The sequence below is a fragment of the Aquarana catesbeiana genome, linkage group LG05 (genome assembly GCF_042186555.1).
Source record: "Aquarana catesbeiana isolate 2022-GZ linkage group LG05, ASM4218655v1, whole genome shotgun sequence".
NCBI classification, from domain to species: domain Eukaryota; kingdom Metazoa; phylum Chordata; class Amphibia; order Anura; family Ranidae; genus Aquarana; species Aquarana catesbeiana.
In genome coordinates, this window is record NC_133328.1 from 629,475,590 (window position 1) to 629,499,741 (window position 24,152).

At 42.6% G+C, this 24,152-nt stretch overlaps 1 protein-coding gene across 1 annotated transcript in view; it reads right to left on the minus strand.

Annotated features, from left to right (window-relative positions):
* Window positions 1-24,152, minus strand: part of LOC141145538 (uncharacterized) — a 195,931-nt gene that overhangs the window by 15,027 nt on the left and 156,752 nt on the right. The window contains exons 23-27 of the mRNA XM_073632305.1: window positions 15,310-15,417; window positions 12,750-12,947; window positions 11,153-11,359; window positions 8,117-9,485; window positions 2,745-2,894 (exon numbers count right to left, since the gene is read on the minus strand). Of these exons, the coding sequence (XP_073488406.1) occupies window positions 2,745-2,894; window positions 8,117-9,485; window positions 11,153-11,359; window positions 12,750-12,947; window positions 15,310-15,417 (2,032 nt within the window). The remainder of the gene's footprint in view (window positions 1-2,744; window positions 2,895-8,116; window positions 9,486-11,152; window positions 11,360-12,749; window positions 12,948-15,309; window positions 15,418-24,152) is intronic.

Below are 24,152 nucleotides of genomic sequence, written 5' to 3' on the forward strand. Positions count from 1 at the left end.
GAAATTCCGACCGTGTGTAGGCTACATCACACATTTTCCATCGGATTTTCCGACACACAAAGTTTGAGAGCAGGATATAAAATTTTCCGACAACAAAATCCATTGTCGGAAATTCCGATCGTGTGTGTACACAAATCCGACGGATAAAGTGCCACCCATGCTCAAAATAAATAAAGAGATGAAAGCTATTGGCCACTGCCCCGTTTATAGTCCCGACGTACGTGTTTTACGTCACCGCGTTCAGAACGATCGGATTTTCCGACAACTTTGTGTGACCGTGTGTATGCAAGACAAGTTTGAGCCAACATCCATCGGAAAAAATCCTAGGATTTTGTTGTCGGAATGTCCGATCAATGTCCGATCATGTGTACGGGGCATTAGTATTATATTCTAGGAACCCAAGTGTCAGTATATCATTATTCTGGGAATCCAACTATTAGTATAATATTCTAGAAACCCAAGTGTAAGTATATGATTATTCTGGGAATCCAACTGTTAGTAAAATATTCTGGGACCCCAAGTGTCAGTATATCATTCCAGGACCTGAAGTATCCATATATCATTATTCCCGGACTCCAACTGGCAATATTTTATCATTCTAAGACCCCAAATGTCAGTACACCATTATTCTGGAGCCCCGACTGTCAGTATATCATCATTCTGGGACTCCACCTATTAGTATAGCAATATTCTAGGACTCCAAGTGTCAGTATATCATTATTCTTGGACCTCGTGGGGTTGATTTACTAAAACAGAAGAGTCCAAAATCTGGTGCAGCTCTGCAAAGAAACCAATCAGCTTCATTTTTTTTCTTTTTTTTTGTCAATGTTAATTAATAGAACAAGCTGAAGTTAGAAGCTGGTTGGCTACCATGCACAGCTGCACCAGATTTTGCATTCTCCAATTTTAGTAGATCAACCCCCAAGTGTTCTTGGACTTTAAATGTCAGTATATCAGTCGTTCTGGGACCCTTAATGTTAGTGTTTCATTTCATTTTTTTATTCTAAGTTTCCTAGTATTCGTATATTATTATTCAGAAGTCCTTTGCCATTGTTCAAAGACCCCAAGGTAAGTTTCCTCAAGTGTCAGTGTGTTATTGTTTTGAATCTGAGACCCTGGGTATCGGTGTGTTATTGCTTTTGGGGCCCCAAGTGTTGAAATGTTGTTGTTATGGGACCCCAAGTATCAGTGTGTTATGGTTACTGGATCCAGGTGTCCTGAGACCTTAAGTTTCAGTGTGTCATTATTCTTAATCTGAGACGCCAAGTATCATTATATCATTATTCTTTTGTCCCTTTTTCATTGTTCAAAATTTTTTTTTTGTTACACTTTTGAATAGAATAAGAGTTGAATCCTGGCAGGTTGTTTTTTTGCTGTGGGCATCCTGTTGGTGAGGTTTTACCTTACTTCCTGTCCTGGAGACAAAAAAAAATTGAGAACAAATCTTTCTCCTAAAGTGAGGGGCTTATAGAGAGTTGTCACCAGAAGATGTGCCTTCAATGAAAGATGTACCCTCACCTCTTGTTCTGGTTTCCACTCTAAAATTCAGTTTCTCTTATTGACAATAGTCATCAGAACAAATAAGGTGATGACTCTTCCCAACAGGTACAAAGACGGCAATAACAACTTGGCAGAGGGTGTAACTATTGAAAATAAAAGAAAAAAAAGTTTGCTTTTACATATACTTTAAAGTATATGCAAGAACGTGTATGTTAGAAGGGAACTTAACTTCATCCTTTATATTCTCTTTTTCCCCTATTACCTTGTCTGCTGGGTTGTATGTGAATAACATGCTCACGCCCAGTGAAACCAGCGTGGTCTGGTGTAAATATGGCCGTACATTAGTTTGCCTATTCAATTTCCTTTAGAATTACCTTCATCTACAGTATATAGTACAAGGACCTGCCTGATTCCATACAAATGTAAAGTGTTTAGGTTTGACTTCATATTATATGTTTTTTGTAGATCTAAAGGACAATTGTACAAGAGGATCGTATAATGTATGGACAGCCGTAGCCGCCACTCCATCTTAGCACTCAAGGTCCTGTGCTGCCATGTTTTCTTCTGATGTTGTCAGGGGACCTGCTGTTTCTTCCTAGTTCTCCCAGTCGCCCCCACCCATAAAAGGCCATAGCGCATGCGAAATGCAGTAAAGTTTACCCTCTTTATGCGCAGTGCAGTGGAGATTGCCCAAGTGCTCCTAGGATGTGTGACGTTGATATCCCAGGAGGCATCAAGTAGGGAAAAAAACCCTTGCCTAAGCAAGAAAGCTGGAGGTGAAGGGCTGGGCCCTCTAGAAAAAGTACTGAACCCGAAAAGAGAAAATTGTAATACCAGATTGTGTAATGGGGAGAGGAAAATTATGGCAGGTGTTGGAAAAGAGTGAAAGTCCACTTTAGTGCAATTTTATTTCTTGGTTTGCACCCCTCTATTTGTCCTGGTGACCATTGAGACCAAGGAAGTAAGGGGAAATCCAAAAACTTTGAGCAGGGCAAGAGCTGAGGGAAGATGACTCCAATGGAGGACACCTGTTCTTATGCCATCTCTTTAAGGTTGATCTAAAACAAAAAAGGCATTCATGTTGCAATGCAGTACATCTCAAGTGTTCTGCTATAACATAAGGCCAAATGTATATCCCAACATACATGCTGCACACCTGTGTGGTCTACATGCAAAAAAAGAAAAAGTTTTGTTGGATAACATTTTTTATTTGATATGTGGTCATCGGAGAAATGGCTAGTTACCTTCTGGTGAAACCTGCATGGTTCTCTTGGCAGTGGTCCTAACCCACCCGAATGACGAGTGGGCCAGTAAGTCTATAGAGTGAGTGTCCGGGAAGACCTCTACTTCTTCTTCGTTCATTAGCGTTCTAGCATTAGCCGAGCACATCTTTCCTGTGATAAAGAACAAGTATTGATTGACAATGAGAGGAATTTCAAGTGAAAGAGGTTATTTAGGTGACACCATTTACCAAGCCTTGCTGACACTGCCAAGTCGTAAAAGGAGAACATCTCAAACTCTTGTTCCAAAGTGTTGTTTACTCCGGCTAAAGGGCTAAGATGTTATTTCAGCACATGCTGATCATAAATAAACAATAGTGATGAAAGCACGTCTGAGCACCTCTGGCGCCATGGTACTTGTGCATGAACTTTTCTATGAAAACAGTAATTTGTTGCACAACTCATGACAATATGGAAATCCTAAAAGAAGAGTTCTAAAGGGTATCCATTGACGTGAAGATTAGTTGAATTTTTCAGGCGTAAAAACACAGCTAAAGCATTTTTTTCCCCCAAAAGTTCATGAACCGTGTCAGAGCTTCCTGCATAGATGTTATAGGCTTGGAGAAAGCATGGCTTGGGGTATGTCCACCCTTGCTAACTCCTACCAGAAGCTTTGACTTACATAGGCAGCACCTACAGTTCTGAGTGTGTTGGTGGTGATACCTGTATGTCTTCCTAATCAAGGATTGGCCAGTATTAAAGGTGAAGTCTCAATTCCTTTTTTTAAGGCTGAACTTCAATCAACATTGACTATTTTTAATCCTTATGTTACCAGCATTAGTAAATACATGGGAAAGTATATCATATTTACTTGTTTTACACATTTCTTTGGTTACTTCCAAATTTCCAGGCCTAGCCAATTATTCCTCAGCTAAGTACCTCCTCCTGTCTGCATGCCTGAGCTAAGGGCAAAGGGATTCCAGGAAGTAAATGCAACATGAATCATCTTTCCACTCTCAAGAAATACTAGGGAGGTGTATTTCAAAGTGATTTCTTATCAAAGTAAAGCATGGAGACATGGATGGATGGGGGAGTTTACTTTGAATATTAAAAATGAATTAAATAGTGTTTTTGGTTTGTGGTGCTCAGATGCACCGTAGTTCCACTTTAATATATTTTGTGCCCCAGGGGACAAAGTACATGAAGTATCATGTCTCATCTTCCGATGTGCTGTCTTAGGCTAGCTCAGAGAGGGCATCCTTGCTCCTGCCACAGCCATCCAACAATACGGCAACCAATAATGGCTTCTTTGCCAGGTGGCATTTTTTTCCATCTCCAAGCACCTTGCCAAGACAAGCATCTCACAAGGAATGCAGAGGGAGGAGGAATAGTCAGATAAAATGTTCCAGGCAAGTGCTTGGAGAATAGAGATGGAGAAAAGTGCCACCTGTCAAAGCAGCCGTCTCCTCGCTAGTTGAGTTGTTGGATGGCCATGGAGGGGGGAGGGGCACCCAGTTCGACCATACAAAACACAAAAATGTCCTGGTGCTGGTCGGAAACTACTTCAGGTATGAAGGTAAAAGTCAAAACATATAAAATATTTTCCTATAGTATGGCTCCTTATAGGGTGGCCAAACAAGTCCACAAATTCAGGGCTAGCCTTGTAGAGGGGAGTAGAAGCTGCCTCCAGTACATGCAAAGAGAAGAAAAACAGGTGCCTCTGAGTGTAGACTGAAGGCCAATTTATTAAGAGCCTACAGAAATAGAACTCACATGAAGGTGGTTAAAACAGGTATATCACAGGAGAGGTACATTCAAGGACATCACCGGGTGTGGGGGCATTGTAAGCCCGCGGTGCAGCAGTCCGCCAATTGCAAAAGCTGTTCTGGCTGGCTGGATAGGAGGAAGAGCTCAAAGTGAGGGCTGGAACTCATGCTGGAATGCAGCATTGACCTGGATGATGTCACTAAGGCACGACGCGTTTTCAGAGCATGCACAAAAGCAGAAAAACCAGGGAGACTGTGCGCTCCTTTCTCAAGCTGAATTAGGAATGAACCTGTGTAGTCTTTTATATTACCATCTAGTGGGTATTATGATTATCACACGCCGCACAGTGCCCACCCAGACCTTGGATTAACCCTGTGCGGCCGGTGGCAATCCTAAAAAAAATGCCCGTATAAATACATATACTTTATATACATAAATCTATATAAAAAAAATATTTATATATATATATATATATATATACACATATACATACATATAAGTAATTATTTAATCCCTGGAAGATTTTGTAAGTTTGTTTACAAAGAAATGAAGGGTCTATAATTTTTATCATAGGTGTACTTTAAATAATAAAGACAGAATATCAACCAAAAATCCAGAAAAAAAAAACACATGATACAAATGTTGTAAATTGGAGTTGCAGTTCAGTGACTAAAATAAGTATTTGATCCCCAAGCAAAACATGACTTAGTACTTGGTGGAGAAAGCCTTATTGGCAAGCACAGAGGTCAGACGTTTCTTGTAGTTGGTGACTAGGTTTGCACACATCTTAAGAGGGATTTTGGTCCACTCTTCTTTACAGATCTTCTCTAAATCCTTAAGGTTTCTTGGCTGTTGCTTGGCAGCTCAAAGTGTCAGCTCCCTCCATAAATTTTCTATAGGATTAAGGTCATGATCCTAATGTGCTTCTTCTTGGGCCACTGCCTTGGTGGTATATTTTGGGTAATTGTCATGCTGAAAGACCCATCCATGACCCATCTTCAGTGTTTTGACTGAGGGAAGAAGGTTCTCTCATCCAAGATTTTACAATACATGGCCCCTCAATGCAGCAAAGTCGGCCTGTACCTTTAGCAGAGAAACAGTCCCAAAGCATAATGTTTCCACCTCTGTGCCTGACTGTAGGGAAGGTTTGCTTAGGGTCATAGTCAGCACTTTTTCTTCTTCCAAACATGGCGAGTCTCGTTAATGCCAAAGAGCTCAATTTTGGTCTCATCTGAACACAGCACTTTCTCCCAATCCTTCTCTGAATCATTTAGATGTTCATTGGCAAACTGCAGATGGGCCTGTACATGTGCCTTCCTGAGGAGGGGGACTTTGCGGACGCTGTAGGATTTCAATCCATGGCGGCGTATTGTGTTACCAATGGTGGTCCCAACTGCCTTGAGATCATTCACAAGCTCCTCCCGTGTAGTTCTGGGCTGATCCTTTGCTTTTCTCATGATCATCCTTACCCCATGAGGCGAAATCTTGCATGAAGATCCAGACTCGAGGGCGATTAATGGTTATTTTGTCTTTCTTCCATTGTCTCCTTTTCTTGCCGACAGGCTTGTAGCCCATTCCAGCAGTGTGCAGGTCTACAGTCTTGTCCCTGACATCCTTTAGCAATTCTTTGGTCTTGCCCATGATGGCGAGGAAGAATGGAAGAATAAGATTCTGTGGACAGGTGTCTTTTATACACATAATGGATTGTCGTTAGGAGCATCTTAAATTCACAGGACTGATCTGTGTACTACATGAGCACCTACTGTAGCCTGTCTGTGGGAGCCAGAATTATTGTTGGTTGGCAGGGGGGATCAAATACTTAATTTGCTCACTGAACTGCAATTTAATTTAGAACATTTGTATCGTGTGTTTTTTCTGGATTTTTGGTTGATATTCTGTCTCCATCATGTAAAATACAATTATGATAAAAATGATAGACCCTTTGTTTCTTTGTAAGTGGGCAAACTTACAAAATCTGCAGGGGATCAAATCATTATTTTCACCACTGTATATAAATTCATATATATCTAAAAATGTATTTATAAGAGCCACAGCTAGCCTTAGACAGCATTTAGGAAGATGGGACAAATACCACACTATTATATACATTTTTATGATATGGGATTTTTATGATTATTTGGTGATGCTTTGCTGAAGCCGACACATAAATTCTGCCACTTTCCACTTCCTGAGAGTAAAGTGCTGGGGGGGGGGGGGTTGGGTGGTGATAGGGGTCACTAGTCACATGATCAGTCCCTGTGAGAAACAGCTGGGGATAGCAGCCAGCCAATCACAAGAACAGGAAATGGTTGTCCTGAGTATGTTGTCATGTTAAAAATTGATAACAGATATAAAAGACACAGACAAATGCAGCTCTATGTCCATGAATACATTAATATTATTATTTTATTGGAATTGACTTGGTATCATCCTCTTATAATCCTTGTACAGAAGAAGTCATATCCATATGGAAGCTTTTTTTACGGAACATAAGATTTCTGTCGCATTGTGGCAGTGGTCTAATTTTGCTTACGGGTCCCTGGGCAATGAAAGAATTAGCAGACTGAGGAGCTCATCTCTCTATCACTCTGCAGAGCTGCCTGCAGTTGAAGTTTAAGCCTCCACCAGTAGCTACAAATTTTATAGGATATTAAAATATACTGACCACTCATGATACACTATAATACCAAATGTATAGGGACGCCTGCCTTTACACGCACATGAAATTTAATGGTATCCTAGGCTTAGTCCGTAGGATTCAATATTGAGTTGGCCCACCCTTTGCAGCTATAACAGCTTCAACTCTTCTGGGAAGACTGTCCACAAAGTTTAGGAGTGTGTCTATGGGAATGTTTGATGATTTTTCCAGAAGCTCACAGTCTTCGCTCTAATTCATCCCAAAGGTGTTCTATCAGGTTGAGGTCAGTACTCAGTGCAGGCTAGTCAAGTTCCTCCACCCCAAACACACTCATCCATGTCTTGGATCTTGCTTTGTGCACTGGTCTAAATCATTTGGTGGAGGGGGGGGGGGGATTATGGTGTTGGGTTGTTTTTCAAGGGTTGGCCTTAGCCCCTTAGTTTCAGTGAAGAGAACTCTTCAGGCGTCAGCATACCAAGACATTTTGGATTATTTCATGCTCCCAACTGTGTGGGAACAGTGTGGGACATGTGGCAATGGCCCCTTTCTGTTCCAACATGACTGCACACCAGTGCAAAAACAAGGTCCATAAGGACATGGAGTTTGGGGTGGAGGAACTTGACTGACCTGCACAGGGTCCTGACCTCAACTCAATAGAACACCTTTGGGATGAATTAGAGTGGAGACTGTGAGCCAGGCCTTCTTGTCCACATCAGTGTCTGACCTCATAAATGCGCTTCTGGAAGAATGGTCAAACATTCCCATAGACACACTCCTAAACCTTGCGGACAGCCTTTCCAGAAGACTTGAAGCTGTTCTAGGTGCAAAGGGTGGGCCAACTCAATATTGAACTCTATGGACTAAGACTGGGATGCCATTAAAGATAACGTGAGTGTGAAGGCAGGCGTCCCAATACTTTTGGTAATATAGTCTACAAGCACATGGGTTTAGGGACATTGTAGTGAAAAACAACAGGCGTTCTCAGTCTTACCTTTATGCTTGCAGAGTAGTTTGATGTAGTAAAACAGGTTTGTGAAAAGGTTGAAAGGAGACGGGGTTCCAGGCTTTCTGGTCATGTCTCTGATCAGTGTGGCTCTTCCAAATTTCCATTCGGTGTCCGACTGAGCTTGTATACGCTGGTATGTGTCACTCATCATAGCAATCAGCAGATTGATAAGGACAATGAGAGTTACAATAAGGTATACTCCAAATACAAAGCGAACAATGAAAAAGGTGAACTGCGGAGTCCTGCTGAGAGATGGAAGGCTCCCTGGTTCCACCAGGCCAAACAATGAGAAGAACAAGAGAACAGTGATGTCGATAGGATCCTGGATGTTAGAATCATTTCTAAATGTCATTGTCCCATTATATGAGTAGTTGGCACTTGGCTCTGGGTAGACTGGCTGGTAGACAGCGGACAGTTGCATGGTGAAGGCCACATGAAACAAAGCAAGGATGACTGCAAACCTTGTCAGATCCTTGATGAGATCTCTTATGATGATCGCCCAAGGTCCAAAGAGGTGGTGGAAAGTGAGGAATTCCAAAAACTGGACAAAAGACAGAGTCATGGCAATGCCAAGGAAAATGTTTCTTGCAAATAGGCAGTGAAGGCGATCCATGTCCGTAAAGATAAATGCAAGCAGGTGGCAGAAGAAGGCAACAGCAGAAAACCCCAAAACAAACACTCGAATCCAGGCAAGGCCTGCCCGCTCTTGTTGGTGGGTGAGCTCTGAAACCAACATACCCGACAGCCAGGCCAACAAAAGCCATTCGTTCCAATTAGGCACCATATGTCCTTCATGAATGGGGCTCAGTGGAGGATAGACGATGGTCAAGATGAATAATACAAGTAGGAATATGTGAGATGCCAGATAACTCATGAACTTCATGATGGGGATTTTGTTAAACCTGTGCTTGAGAGGTAGAGAAAAGACAAACCAAACGAGTGGGCAGGCTAAAAAGGTAAAAAAGAGGAGGACTAACTTCCAAGCAGTCCAGTCCAAGTTGCCATACCAGACTTCAGTCAAGTACTTCTGAACAGCTGGATGAGCCACCACATTCTTCTGCTCACATTCAATTAAGCAATCGAGTATGGAAGTTCCACGGTGGTCCACTGACCTGAGGATATACCCTGCATTCTTGCTGCCAGATGCTATGGTCAGGAGCTCCGTGGCCATTGTTTCGCTGTATTTGGCAGCGTTGAGCAGGTCCACTGACCGTTCCTTCTCCTTCAGTGCAGCGATATTGAATGCTCTGGAAAGCTTCACCGCAGTATCCAGAGGAGCATTCGAGTTTAGAATGTATTCTTCTATGATTCTGTTGTTGTTCAGCTTTCCACAAACCATTAGGTCAAAAACAAACTGAAAAAAAAAAAAAAAATTATCAACTAGCAAATATATTATGTATTAGTGAGCAATCTGCCTACTACAGCAATCTACCCACTAATTTGGGTTGGGTTCTCATGAGCTGAATCACCAACCAACTTCCCAAATCATTTGGGTTCTCCAGTGATGAGATTGACCAAATCAAGTTTGCAGTTCCACCTCTTCCACTAGCATATTCAAGCAAGATGGATTCAGCCCTTCAACTCCCTTCTTTATAATTTAAAGTAGATGTACACCTATTAGCTCAAACCTTATGTATTTAAATTCTACGGCAAAAGCTATTACACTAAACAGCATAAAAGCCTATAGCTCATACTAAAGAAAAATCGATCAGGTTCTCAGGAGGACCCGTTACCATGTGCTTTCTTCTCTTCACATACATGGGCAGGAAAACTGGCTTCTCATAGCAATGACTAAATTATGAGAACCAGCGATTTGCAGATCACTTGCCCCCATCCCTTTAGATTGTAAGCTCTCATAAGCAGGACCCTCCTAACCCTCTTGTATTGGATTGAATTGTAACCGTACTGTCTTCCTTATTTTGTAAAATGCTGTGCAAGCTGGTGGCACCATATAAATCCTGTATGTGTAATATTAAGCTGTGACTGGAGCAACTGAGAATTCTGGTGGAAACAAATAGAACCCCAGAGAAAGGCTGGCATAAAATTCTAAATAATAAAGTGTACATATGTCCAGCCAAACCTTGTTTTGCTTAGTTTTGGAATGAGTGGGGGGAAAGGGTTAGAATCCCTGTTGTGTTTTTACGGCTATTTTGGTCTTTTCTTTTAACTACTTTTAGAAATTGTAATACTCCCACTCATATGTAAAACATACAGTACGTGTTTGTACAATATGTATACTTTTATCAGTAGATCGGTGATAGGTACACTTTAAAGGTGTTGTGACCTCAGTTCACTTCTTCTGAACCAAGTCTGGAGACACCAGATGCTTTACTGATTGCTATAAAGCCCAGTAGGGGTAGCGGAGGAGAGGTCCTCTTTCTGCAGCAAAGACTGAACACAGTTTGCACTGGACTGTCAGACTGGAAAAACTGGAGTCACACAAGACCACTGTTGGTTTTGGAAATTGTTGTTGACTTAGAAGATAGCATATGGCACCAGCTGTGGTGAAACTACAAATCCCATCATGCCTCTGCCTCTAGGAGTCATGCCTGTGATTGTCAGGGTCTTGCAATGTCTCATGGGACTTGTAGTTTCACCACAGCTGGAGGGCCGAGGTTGCCTACCTCTGCAACCAGGACAGGATATAATGCTTGTCTAGTGTGGGGTGGATGTAATAGAGAGTAATACTAACTTATTCATAAAACCCCCTGGCAACTGGTACTTCGGACTTCATTATTTCCCTTCTGGAACGGTGATCCTCGATGTCATCACATTTAATGCAGGAGAAGCAGAGGCTGCTGGTCCTACATTGTATTTGTGACATCAGAGAGAGAAGAAGAGTGACTTCCTGGGACCAGCAGAGGGAAAGCCTGCATGATTGTGGAATAGGTTATGTATTTCCCTCCAAAACTAAATGAGCATTATATAATTATATCCTGAATAGGATGTAAGGAAAGACATTTTTTAAGTTTACCAGAGATCAACTTTACAATCAAACCCTTTGAAAAGAGGATGACTTACCTTCCTGTCCTCTGTCAGTTTGAGGGTATTGTGGTTTTTCCTCAGTAAAAAGCTTACTACCTCCTGGTGGTTGTCATCAGCCGCGTACTGGATGGCGGTCTTGCCGTCGTTACATTCCAAGGTCGGGTTAGCACCGCATTCCACCAGGTAACGCACAGTGTCGAGATAACCAGACTTTGCAGCAAAATGGAGCGGGCACCACCCATTCTACATAAAAAAGAATTACAGTCAACCACAAGGGATATGGGTTTGCCTTTGGCAGACAAGTCCTTAAATGACTTTTTTGACACGTTGAACACACCCAGTGTCATTCAACACAGTTTTTGTATGCCTGACCATCATGGACACCACCTTTAAATGCATCACGTGCTAGTCTGAGCTCACTGCAGAGAACGTGGCAGTATTCAGGAATGCCCATTACCAAAATACCGGATGAGGAAGACACCTGGATTGCAGGCGTGTATTGGAAGAATGAACTTCAACAGTCATTTTATTCCAGTGCAACGGTTATCTGTTTACCACAATTCTTCATTAGTTTGATGAAACTTGTTGATTTTCAGAGTATTCCAATCTTCTAATAAAAGTTGCTGAAGGGCTTGTAATGTTGAAGACATTTCGTAAACTAATCCAAGCCACTTCCTCAGTTCTAATGAGGGTCAGGAAAATACCACAGCACCGGAAGCACTAACACCTTAATCCAATCACAATGGAATGTCTAGCTGTTGATTGTCCAAGAATAGGATGGAAGGCGTGAAAGTTGTGGATCGCCCCTGTCTAATGACATTTTGGAATCAGGACCTCTGCGCAGGTCTTAATTCTTCAATTCACTTGGCTGAAGATGTGAGTTGGTGTCAAAGAAGAAGTGGCTTTGTTGAGCTACCAAATGTATTTAACAATATGGAACAAGTCCAACTGAATGTGACCATGTACTAATAGATAAACCATGATCTTAATAAATTAAATCCTTCACAAACATTGATGATTGTCTGTGAAGGTTCTCATTTATGGTGGTCATTATGGTATATCTAGAAGTGATTAGTCACATTAAAGGTGAAGTAGGGCCAAGGCCCTTTTAGCTCTACTTCTCCTGTGGGCCACAGAAGTGCACTTCATTCTCCACTCCCGTGACCCAGATTCAGCTGTCAGTGGGCTAAAGTCCACTGTTGGCTGACATCACCCAACAGGTTTACAGTTTACAGCTTTACAGTCAGGATCCACCAAGATGCCTGGATTGGCACCTGGATCAGCCTCTCAGCAAACTGCTAGGAGACTGAGCCAGCCACTCCTGCCCCCCCCACAGCCCGGCGCTCCAGTGAGAGCTGGAAGGGCGAAGCAGAGAGCTCATGACCGACAGCAGTCTTTGATCGCTCAGTTCTCGGTCTAGATTTAAAATGTATGTGCAGCCCAAACTTTAATTTTTATTTTTGAATAAACGCTCCTTTAGATAGATTTCCCCTCAAATCCTGTCCCAGTAATACCAATTTAACCAAACAGGAAGTGAGAGAAAATCTGAAATGAGGACACAGACAGCAATAAAAATCTGACAGAGGTTTCCCCTACTTTACTTTCAAAAAATCAAACTAAAAATTATTAGTACCTTGTCAGTCATATTGATGTCAGCTCCTTGTCCAATCAGAGTTCTTAGCATCTCATTGTGGCCATTAGCCGCTGCCAAGTGGAGACATGAGCATCCGCGGCTGTCTATCATGTTCAGCTGAGATGTTGATTTACTCAGAAGCAGCCCGACAACTGCCGTGTGACCGTTCTGAGCCGCAAGATGAATAGGTGTAGATCCCTTGGGTGTAAGGTGAGCAAAAAGAAAAATAACCTTTATGATATAGATCATATATTTATGTACTAGTTTACACCCCTGAAAGCAGCCTAAAGTGACCCTGTCAGGGAACATTGAATAGCCAAAAAAGGGCTTCTTGAAAAAGACCTTCACAAATACTTCTCTCTCCTCGCTGATCTGTTCAAAAGCAATCCCCTTTCAAAATCTTCTTCTGAAGCAGACACTTCAAGGACTGTCTGTCTATCTCCTGGTCCTCCAATGCACTCAGTGGTCCTGCAGACTTCCATATCTTTACTGGGTCCTATAGTGACATTGAGATTGGTTGGAGGAACCAATGAGAATACCAGGGAACCAGGAGACAGACACTCCTGAAGTTTTGGATTTTAGATGAATTTAGGAGACGATTCCTCTTGAACTGTGGGAGCTTGTTTATTGCCCTTGCTTTGCAGCACTGGGACCCCTGGTGCAAATCCTGCACAGGACACCATCTCAATGGAGTGTGCATGTTCTCCCTGTGCTTGTGTGCGTTTACTACAAGTACTGCAATTTACTCCCACACTCCAAGGAAATGCCAATAGGCATGTGGTAGTATGGTATGATGCTGAACATGTCCAAAATGGCTTCCTAATCTCCTATGTGCCCCAGCACCAATTTGATATTCACTTTGAGTCCACAGGGTGAAATATAAATTAAATTCCCAATACACAGGTTTCTTTTGCATCTAGAACAAGGGCCTCCAAAGTACGGCTTGCGGGCCACATCCGGCCCGTTAGGACATTTTTTCCAGTCCACAGCTTGAGTCCTCAGACTGCAGGGACCAGTCTCTGCCCAAGCTTCTTTGGGTTGCGGGACATCCGCTGCATACTCAACCTCCTCCGTAGTATGCAGAGCAGGCCCTGCTACTGGACAATACCCGCCCCGCCTGGCACCGCTATTGGTTGCTAAGACCACCAGTGAAGTACTTCAGTGGAGACCTGCTGCACCTTCCAGATCCTGCCCACTTTTAACATAAGTGTCTTTTACACAGCGTGCCTGTGTAACAGCAGGCCTAGAGCTGGAAGGTCCAGCGGATCTGCATTAAAGAAAGTGGTTGGTTGGTAGTTGTTTCAGAGGCACACTGTCTTTCTGATGGGGAGGCAAATATACAGGGGGGGAGCTCTGAGGGGAACAAAAAAAAAGTGGGAGGGGGCTCTGAGAGAGACATAAATGTGGGGGCTTTGAGGGGGACATAAATGTGCATGGGGGAGGGCTCTGAAGGGGACACAAATGTGCGCAGGGGAGGATTCTTAAGGGGGGGCACAAATGTGCGTGAGGGGGTTTTGAGGAGGACACAGATGCATGAGGGGGACACAAACGTGCATGGGAAAGGGCTCTGAAGGGGACACAAATGTGCATGGGGGAGGGCTCTGAAGGGGACACAAATGTGCACAGGGGAGGATTCTTAAGGGGGGGGCACAAATGTGTGTGAGGGGGTTTTGAGGAGGACACAGATGCGTGAGGGGGACACAAACGTGCATGGGAAAGGGCTCTGAAGGGGACACAAATGTGCGCCAGGGAGGATTCTTAAGGGGGAGGCACAAATGTGCGTGGAGGAATCTGAGGGGGGGCACAAATGTGCATTTGATTATCTGAGGGGGGCTCTGGAGGGGAGATAAATGTGCATGGGGCTGTGATGGGGACACAAATGTGTGTGAAGGGGTCTATGAAGGAGACACAAATAAGTGGGGAGGGTCTGATAGGCACAAAATGACTGTGGGGGAACCCTGATGGGGATGCCAAATTGCATGGAGACTTTGCATGGAGGAGGGCTATGATGGGGACACAAATGTTTTGGAAGACTGACAGGAACCAAGATGTAAGGCCCCAGAAGTTTCGTCCCGGTGCAGGAAGCTCCGGCATTTAGGTGCTGGTGGAGTATAAAGGAGCACCAACCAGCTGCTTGTCCAGTTTTATCTTATTCTGCAGATCATTTATATATAACTGATTTTTTTTTTTTGGCCTGCAAATTTGTGTAAAATATACAATGTGGCCCTCAAAGTGAAGAATTTGGCGACCCCTGATCTACAACATGGCCATTACAATATGTACAAGTTTTCACAGTTAGAATATTATCATTCTTTCAAGAAACAATTTCCATCCTGATCCAAATTTTCTCATCACTATGGTAAAAAAAAAAAAAAAAAACTAACACTGATTTAACCCCATTAAGTGAAAAATTATTCAGGAAATGACAATTATCTAACACAATTCTTCTGGTGTATAGCCAGATTAAAGATTATTTTGATTAAAGATTATCATATCTGTTTGCTTAAATGTGATTAAAGTAGTAAAGACAGTGTACTTTTTAAGTTTTAAGTGCGGTTACCTGCCGACTGGTTGCAGCATCGACCTGAATTCCTGGGCAGTTCAGCAAAAGCCGTACAAGACTTTCATGGCCGGATTGGGAAGCCATGTGCAATGGAGTGTATCCAGACTGCAGCAGAGAATAACAAATCAATTCTCATATTGGTTAGAAAAAACAAGATTGGTTAAACCCACAAGTGCTTTTTTTTTTTTTACCACTACTATTCCTTTATATTGGCTTTTGGAATTTACAAATGCAACAATTTAGAAATCAGATGAAAGGTTTAACCCTGGGAAACACTTTTTGATAGATAAAAAGTGCATTTTATAGACATCTATATAGATCAGACCAAAATGAGGGACAAATGAGGAGGAATGAGGGACAGAGGGACATTGCTCCAAATCAGGGACAGTCCCTCGAAATCAGGGACAGTCCCTCAAAATCAGGGATGGTTGGGAGCTATGTTATAGCTTTGGACCGGTTGGTTCAGTGATAACTTAAATACATACATACTGTCAGGACAAGCAAATCTCTCTTTAGGTAATATTGTCTTGCTTACCTTTTTATGTAATCCATAGTCAAAAAAGTAACAGAAATAAAAAAAAAACAAAAAAAAAAAAATGAAAAATGTTTTTTCCTACTTTAATCAGTGTTATATACGGTAATCACATAAACATTTTTTTAAATGTTAAAATAAATCTTTTATATGAGAATTCATACAAATTGATGGTCTTCCCCATCCTACTCATTAGGTTTAAAATATAACCATTATTTGCAAAAGATTTAAAATAGAATTTTTTTTAATGAAATGTTATTAGGTTTTTGTATTTGTTTCCACCGTCCAACTTTGTGCGAAAATACTCCCAATATGAATGGTCGCGCAGCACAGGAATCTGAATGCTATCTATAATATCTGTTTTATTCTAAGAAGGTGGCTCTATGTATGTCTGGGGTCTCTTATATTTACCCCCCCCCCTCTCTCTCTAACACTCCATTTAATACATTTTCATCCTCCTCTTACTAATCTGTTACCCTTATGACACACATTAGTCTACTCTCCATCTGTTCTATATAAGACCCTTCCTATTCCTCCAATATTATTTCCCACTCACTTCCACTCCCATATCACACTACTGCCGTGTACACACGATCGGACATTGATCGAACATTCCGACAACAAAATCCATGTTTTTTTTCCGACGGATGTTGGCTCAAACTTGTCTTGCATACACACAATCGCACAAAGTCGGTCGGAAATTCCGAACGTCCAGAACGGGGTGACGTACAACACGTACGACGGGCCGAGAAAAATGAAGTTCAATAGCCAGTGCGGCTCTTCTGCTTGATTCCGAGCATGCGCGGCACTTTGTGCGTCGGAATTGCGTACACACGCTCGGAAATTTGCGCAAACGGATTTTGTTGTCGGAAAATTTGAGAACCAGATCTCAAATTTTGTGCGACGGAAATTCCGATGGAAAATGTCCGATGGAGCCTACACACGGTCGGAATTTCCGACAACAAGCTCCGATCGCACATTTTACATCGGAAAGTCCGACACATTTTTGGGACCATTGGCATTTATACAGCGATCAGTGCTATAAAAATGCTCTGATTACTGTATAAACGTCACTGGCAGGGAAGGGGTTAACACTAGGGGGCAATCAAGGGGTTAACAGTGTTCTCTCACTGTAGGGGGGGTGAGACTGTCTAGGAGGAGAGAGAGAGATCGCTGTTTATACGATCTGTCTTCCTCTCCCCTGAAAGAACTGGGATCTGTGCGTTTACACACACACAGATCCCGGTTCTCGCTCTGTCACAAGCGATCGCGGGAGCCTGGTGGTCATTGCGCCCACCGGGCGCGCACGCCCCTAGTGGCCAAAAGGCGAAGCGACGTAAGGTAACGTCGTTTCGCCCAGCCGTGCCATTCCGCTGCAGTAAAACTGCGGCGGCTGAACGGCAAGCGGTTAAGTTGTTCTTTATGCTCAAAAAAGTTATTTTTAGTTTTGGATACACTTTTAAAAAAAAATACTTCTGTCCAGTTTTATTGCTGTTTGTGATTCCATTAGGCAGATTTAACCGCTTCAGCCCCGGACCATTTGGCTGGCCAAAGACCAGAGCACTTTTTGCTATTCGGCGCTGTGTCGCTTTAACTGACAATTGCGCGGTCGTGCGACGCGGCTCCCAAACAAAACTGACGTCCTTTTTTCCCCACAAATAGAGCTTTCTTTTGGTGGCATTTGATCACCTCTGCGGTTTTTATTTATTGCGCTATAAACAAAAAAAGAGCGACAATTTTGAAAAAAACACAATATTTTTTACTTTTTGCTATAATAAATATTCCCCAAAAAATATATAATATAGTAAAACTGCGGCGGCTGGTCGGCAAGCGGTTAAGTTGTTCTTTGATGTTCAAAAAAGTTATTTTTAGTTTTGGATACACTTTAAAAAATACTGCTGTGCAGTTTTACTGCTGTTTGTGAATCCATTAGGCAGATTTTATCTCTGTATCACAGTAATAGCTGGGAAATAAATGGAAAGAGCAGTTCCAAGTTAGAGGGGAAGACAGGCAGTAATAACCCGCCAAACAAAAAGAAAAATGGGTACAATGAAGGTCCACTACAAAATTGGGGGGTACTCTCTAGCCGCCCACCTATAAGATGTTGTCACTGTACATCATACAACAGCATAAAAAACTATCCCAGTGAGAGACACTCGGTGAACTAAGAGGTTACTCTGGGAAAAAAAAAAATGCTGGAGTAGTATACAGTGGGGCAAAAAAGTATTTAGTCAGCCACCAATTGTGCAAGTTCTCCCACTTAAAAAGATGAGAGAGGCCTGCAATTGTCATCATAGGTATACCTCAACTATGAGAGACAAAATGTGGAAACAAATCCAGACAATCACATTGTCTGATTTTTGAAAGAATTTATTTGCAAATTATGGTGGAAAAATAAGTATTTTGTCAATATCAAAAGTTCATCTCAATACTTTGTTATACTGTATTTATCGGCGTATAACACGCACCCAAGTTTAGGAGGGAATTTTAAGGAAAAAAACTTTTTAAGGAAAAAAACTTACATTTAAATACCCATCAATGCAGCTTCATCAGTGTCCATCTGCAGCCTTTTAGTGTCATTTGCAGCCTTGCCCAGTGACACTGCAGACTTGTCAGTGTCACTGCAGTTTTTAAATATGGCGCATGCCGAGAGAGCCGGTCCTGTGTATCTCGGCGGCTCTCGGCCGCTTTCGGCTCCTCTCGTAGTCCTGTGGGCGGAGCCGAGCGACGCCGACATACATACATAACCGAGTGTACTCGGCTTGGTGCGGCTAGCTCCGCTCACAGTCACACCCAGTCCCTGTGTTATGTCCATCATAGGGCGGAACTGGGCGTGACTGTGAGCGGAGCTAGCCGAACCTAGCCGAATACACTCGGCTATGTATGTATGTCGGCGGTGCTCGCTCCTCTGCTCACAGTCAGCGGGGATCGGCGTATAACACGCACCCGCGACTTTCCGCTGATTTTAAGGGGAAAAAAGTGCGTTATAAGCCAATAAATACGGTATATCCTTTGTTGGCAATGACAGAGGTCAAACGTTTTCTGTAAGTCTTCACAAGGTTGTCACACACTGTTACTGGTAGGTTGGCTCATTCCTCCATGCAGATCTCCTCTAGAGCAGTGATGTTTTGGGGCTGTCGCTGGGCAACACGGACTTTCAACTCCCTCCAAAGGTTTTCTATGGGGTTGAGATCTTGAGACTGGCTAGGCCACTCCAGGACCTTGAAATACTTCTTACGAAGCCACTCCTTCGTTGCCCGGGCGGTGTGTTTGGGATCATTGTCATGCTGAAAGACCCAGCCACGTTTCATCTTCATGCCCTTGCTGATGGGAAGGGGTTTGCACTCAAAATCTCACGATTCATGGCCCCATTCATTCTTTCATGTACATGGATCAGTCGTCCTGTTCCCTTTGCAGAGAAACAGCCCCAAAGCATGATGTTGCCACCCCCATGCTTCACAGTAGGTATGGTGTTCTTTGGTTGCAACTCAGCATTCTCTCTCCTCCAAACACGACCAGTTGTGTTTCTACCAAACAGTTCTACTTTGGTTTGATCTGACCATATGACATTCTCCCGATCCTCTTCTGGATCATCCAAATGCTCTCTAGCAAACCTCAGACGGACCCGGACAAGTACTGGCTTAAGCAGGGGGACACGTCTGGCACTGCAGGATCTGAGTCCCTGGTGGCGTAGTGTGTTACTGATGGTAGCCTTTGTTACATTGGTCCCAGCTCTCTGCAGGTCATTCACTAGGTCCTCCCATTTGTTTCTTGGATTTTTGCTCACCGTTCTTCTGATCATTTTGACCCCACGGGGTGAGATCTTGCGTGGAGCCCCAGATCGAGGGAGATTATCAGTGGTCTTGTATGTCTTCCATTTTCTAATTATTGCTCCCACAGTTGATTTCTTCACACCAAGCTGCTTGCCTATTGCAGTTTCAGTCTTCCCAGCCTGGTGCAGGTCTACAATTTTGTTTCTGGTGTCCTTCGACAGCTCTTTGGTCTTCACCATAGTGGAGTTTGGAGTGTGACTGTTTGAGGTTGTGGACAGGTGTCTTTTAACCACTTCAGCCCCGGAAGGTTTTACCCCCTTCCTGACCAGAGCACTTTTTACAATTCGGCACTGCGTCGCTTTAACTGCTAATTGCGCGGTCATGCAATGCTGTACCCAAACGAAATTTGCGTCCTTTTCTTCCCACAAATAGAGCTTTCTTTTGATAGTATTTGATCACCTCTGCCGTTTTTATTTTTTGCGCTATACACGGAAAAAGACCGAAAATTTTGAAAAAAAATGATATTTTCTACTTTTTGTTCTAAAAAAAATCCAATAAACTCAATTTTAGTCATACATCTAGGCCAAAATGTATTCGGCCACATGTCTTTGGTAAAAAAAATGTCAATAAGTGTATATTTATTGGTTTGCGCAAAAGTTATAGCGTCTACAAACTAGGGTACATTTTCTGGAATTTACACAGCCTTTAATTTATGACTGCCTATGTCGTTTCTTGAGGTGCTAAAATGGCAGGGCAGTACAAAACCCCCACAAATGACCCCATTTTGGAAAGTAGACACCCCAAGGAATTTGCTGAGAGGCATGTTGAGCCCATTGAATATTCATTTTTTTTGTCCCAAGTGATTGAACAATGACAAAAAAAAAAAAAAAAAAAAAAAATTACAAAAATTTGTCACTAAATGATATATTGCTCACACAGGCCATGGGCATATGTGGAATTGCACCCCAAAATACATTTAGCTGCTTCTCCTGAGTATGGGGATACCACATGTGTGAGACTTTTTGGGAGCCTAGCCGCGTACGGGGCCCCGAAAACCAATCACTGCCTTCAGGATTTCTAAGGGCGTACATTTTTGATTTTACTCCTCACTACCTATCACAGTTTTGAAGGCCATAAAATGCCCAGATGACATAAAACCCCCCCAAATGACCCCATTTTGGAAAGTAGACACCCCAAGCTATTTGCTTTGAGGCATGTTGAGTCCATGGAATGTTTTATATTTTGACACAAGTTGCGGGAAAGTGACAAATTTTTTTTTTTTTTTTTTTTTTTTGCACAAAGTTGTCACTAAATGATATATTGCTCACACAGGCCATGGGCATATGTGGAATTGCACCCCAAAATACATTTAGCTGCTTCTCCCGAGTACGGGGATACCACATGTGTGGGACTTTTTGGGAGCCTAGCCGCGTACGGGACCCCGAAAACCAATCACTGCCTTCAGGATTTCTAAGGGCGTACATTTTTGATTTTACTCCTCACTGCCTATCACAGTTTCGGAGGCCATGGAATGCCCAGGTGGCACAAACCCCCCCCAAATGACCCCATTTTGGAAAGTAGACACCCCAAGCTATTTGCTGAGAGGCATGGTGAGTATTTTGCAGCTCTCATTTGTTTTTGAAAATAAAGAAAGACGAGAAAAAAAATTTTTTTTTTTCTTTTTTCAATTTTCAAAACTTTGTGACAAAAAGTGAGGTCTGCAAAATACTCACTATACCTCTCATCAAATAGCTTGGGGTGTCTACTTTCCAAAATGGGGTCATTTGGGGGGTTTTTTTGCCACCTGGGCATTCCATGGCCTCCGAAACTGTGATAGGCAGTGAAGAGTGAAATCAAAAATTTACGGCCTAAGAAAGCCTGAAGGCGGTGCTTGGTTTTCGGGGTCCCGTACGCGGCTAGGCTCCCAAAAAGTCCCACACATGTGGTATCCCCGTACTCAGGAGAAGCAGCAGAATGTATTTTGGGGTGTAATTTCACATATTCCCATGGCATGTTTGAGCAATATATCATTTAGTGACAACTTTGCGCAAAAAAAAATAAAAAAAATAAAAAATTGTCTCTTTCCCGCAACTTGTGTCACAATATAAATTATTCCATGGACTCAACATGACTCTCAGCAAATAGCTTGGGGTGTCTACTTTCCAAAATGGGGTCATTTGGGGGGGTTTTGAACTGTCCTGGCATTTTATGCACAACATCTAGAAGCTTATGTCACACATCACCCACACTTCTAACCACTTGAAGACAAAGCCCTTTCTGACACTTATTGTTTACATAAAAAAATAATTTTTTTTTGCAAGAAAATTACTTTGAACCCCCAAACATTATATATTTTTTTTAAAGCAAATGCCCTACAGATTAAAATGGTGGGTGTTTCATTTTTTTTTTTCACACAGTATTTGCGCAGCGATTTTTCAAACGCATTTTTTGGGGAAAAAACACACTTTTTTACATTTTAATGCACTAAAACACACTATATTGCCCAAATGTTTGATGAAATAAAAAAGATGATCTTAGGCCGAGTACATGGATACCAAACATGACATGCTTTAAAATTGCGCACAAACGTGCAGTGGCGACAAACTAAATACATTTTTAAAAGCCTTTAAAAGCCTTTACAGGTTACCACTTTAGATTTACAGAGGAGGTCTACTGCTAAACTTACTGCCCTCGATCTGACCTTCGCGGCGATACCTCACATGCATGGTGCAATTGCTGTTTACATTTGACGCCAGACCGACGCTTGCGTTCGCCTTAGCGCGAGAGCAGGGGGGACAGGGGTGCTTTTTTTTTTTTTTTTTTTTTTTCTTTATTATTATTATTTTTTTATCTTATTTTTAAACTGTTCCTTTCATTTTTTTTTTTTTTTTTAATCATTTTTATTGTTATCTCAGGGAATGTAAATATCCCCTATCATAGCAATAGGTAGTGACAGGTACTCTTTTTTGCAAAAATTGGGGTCTATTAGACCCTAGATTTCTCCTCTGCCCTCAAAGCATCTGACCACACCAAGATCGGTGTGATAAAATGCTTTCCCAATTTCCCAATGGCGCTGTTTACATCCGGCGAAATCTAAGTCATAAAATGCTCGTAGCTTCCGGTTTCTTAGGCCATAGAGATGTTTGGAGCCACTCTGGTCTCTGATCAGCTCTATGGTCAGCTGGCTGAATCACCGGCTGCATTTTCAGGTTCCCTGTTGAGACAGGAGAGCCAGAGAAAAACACGGAAGACGTTGGGGGGGGAGGGGCATTCCCTCCCACTGCTTGTAAAAGCAGTCTAGAGGCTAATTAGCCGCTAGGATTGCTTTTACATGAAAGCCGACCGCTGGCTGAAAAGAATGATACCAAGATGATACCTAAACCTGCAGGCATCATTCTGGTATAACCACTCAAAGTCGTGAATGGCGTACCTGAAGACAAAAAAATGGTTAACAATAAAGCACAGTAAACGGTAAGGTATAAAAAATTGCATACCTGAAAAGCAAACATGATAAAACATAATAACAATAAAACATTGCAGAATAGAATACAGTAAAAAAGAACAGAACAATAGAGAGAGAGAATAGAGAGAGAAAGAACAATAAAACGACAACTATTTTTTTTTTATTTTATATTTTTGTATGTGTTTTTTTTTTTTTTTACACTTTTTTTTGTAACTAACTTTTATAACTGTAACCGGTTCCAGGTTCGGGTCTCTCAAAATGCGATGGCATCTTGGGAGACCCTGTGAAAGTGTGTCCTAGTCTGTGCAATGCTGTACCCTACGCTAATACTCAACTAGTGCATGGTAGCGTTCAAAATATTCACCAATGCAAAGACCAGGATTGTCAGGACAGGAGGGACAATAATAGCGGGTGTCACGCCTATATCCGCGCTTGCTGCAGACACGACATCTTTTTTGGGGGGGGGTTCGTTGGGTAGGGGTACTCGGGAGGACATAAAGAAAATGCCTCTCATGCAGCCGACTGCATTTGGTTGGGGATGTGAATGGGGGAAGTACGGGCGCTGCAGAAGTGGTGGGTTCCCAATTAGGATTGGCGAATGCAGCAGGAAGGGCATTATGGGCACGACGGGCCTGTGTTCGTCTTTTTGGTGGCAGCGGGACACTACTTGTGCTTGCCACCTCACCAGCTTGAACTGCACTTATGGGACTCGCCACGTCACCAAGTGTTACTGCAGTGCTGGTTTGACTACGACCGGGGTGTACTAGGCCGCTGGTGCTTGCCAGTTCACCAAAACGCTACCAAAAAAACTGTTAGCGATCGCAAGGATCAGGCCTGACTCTGCGAACGCTGCAGTTATGCGTTTAGTGTTTTGTAAGTGACAGTGATCGATCGATACTGCACTTGGGTGGGCTGGGCTGGGCCGGGCGGAGGGGCAAAACGCAGGTGCTAGCAGGTATCTGGGCTGATCCCGCTAACACTGCGTTTGTGGGAACCCTAAACTGCTGGGGACGCTAGTATAGATCTGATCAGATCAGATATTGATCCGTTCAGATACTATACCACTAAGGGA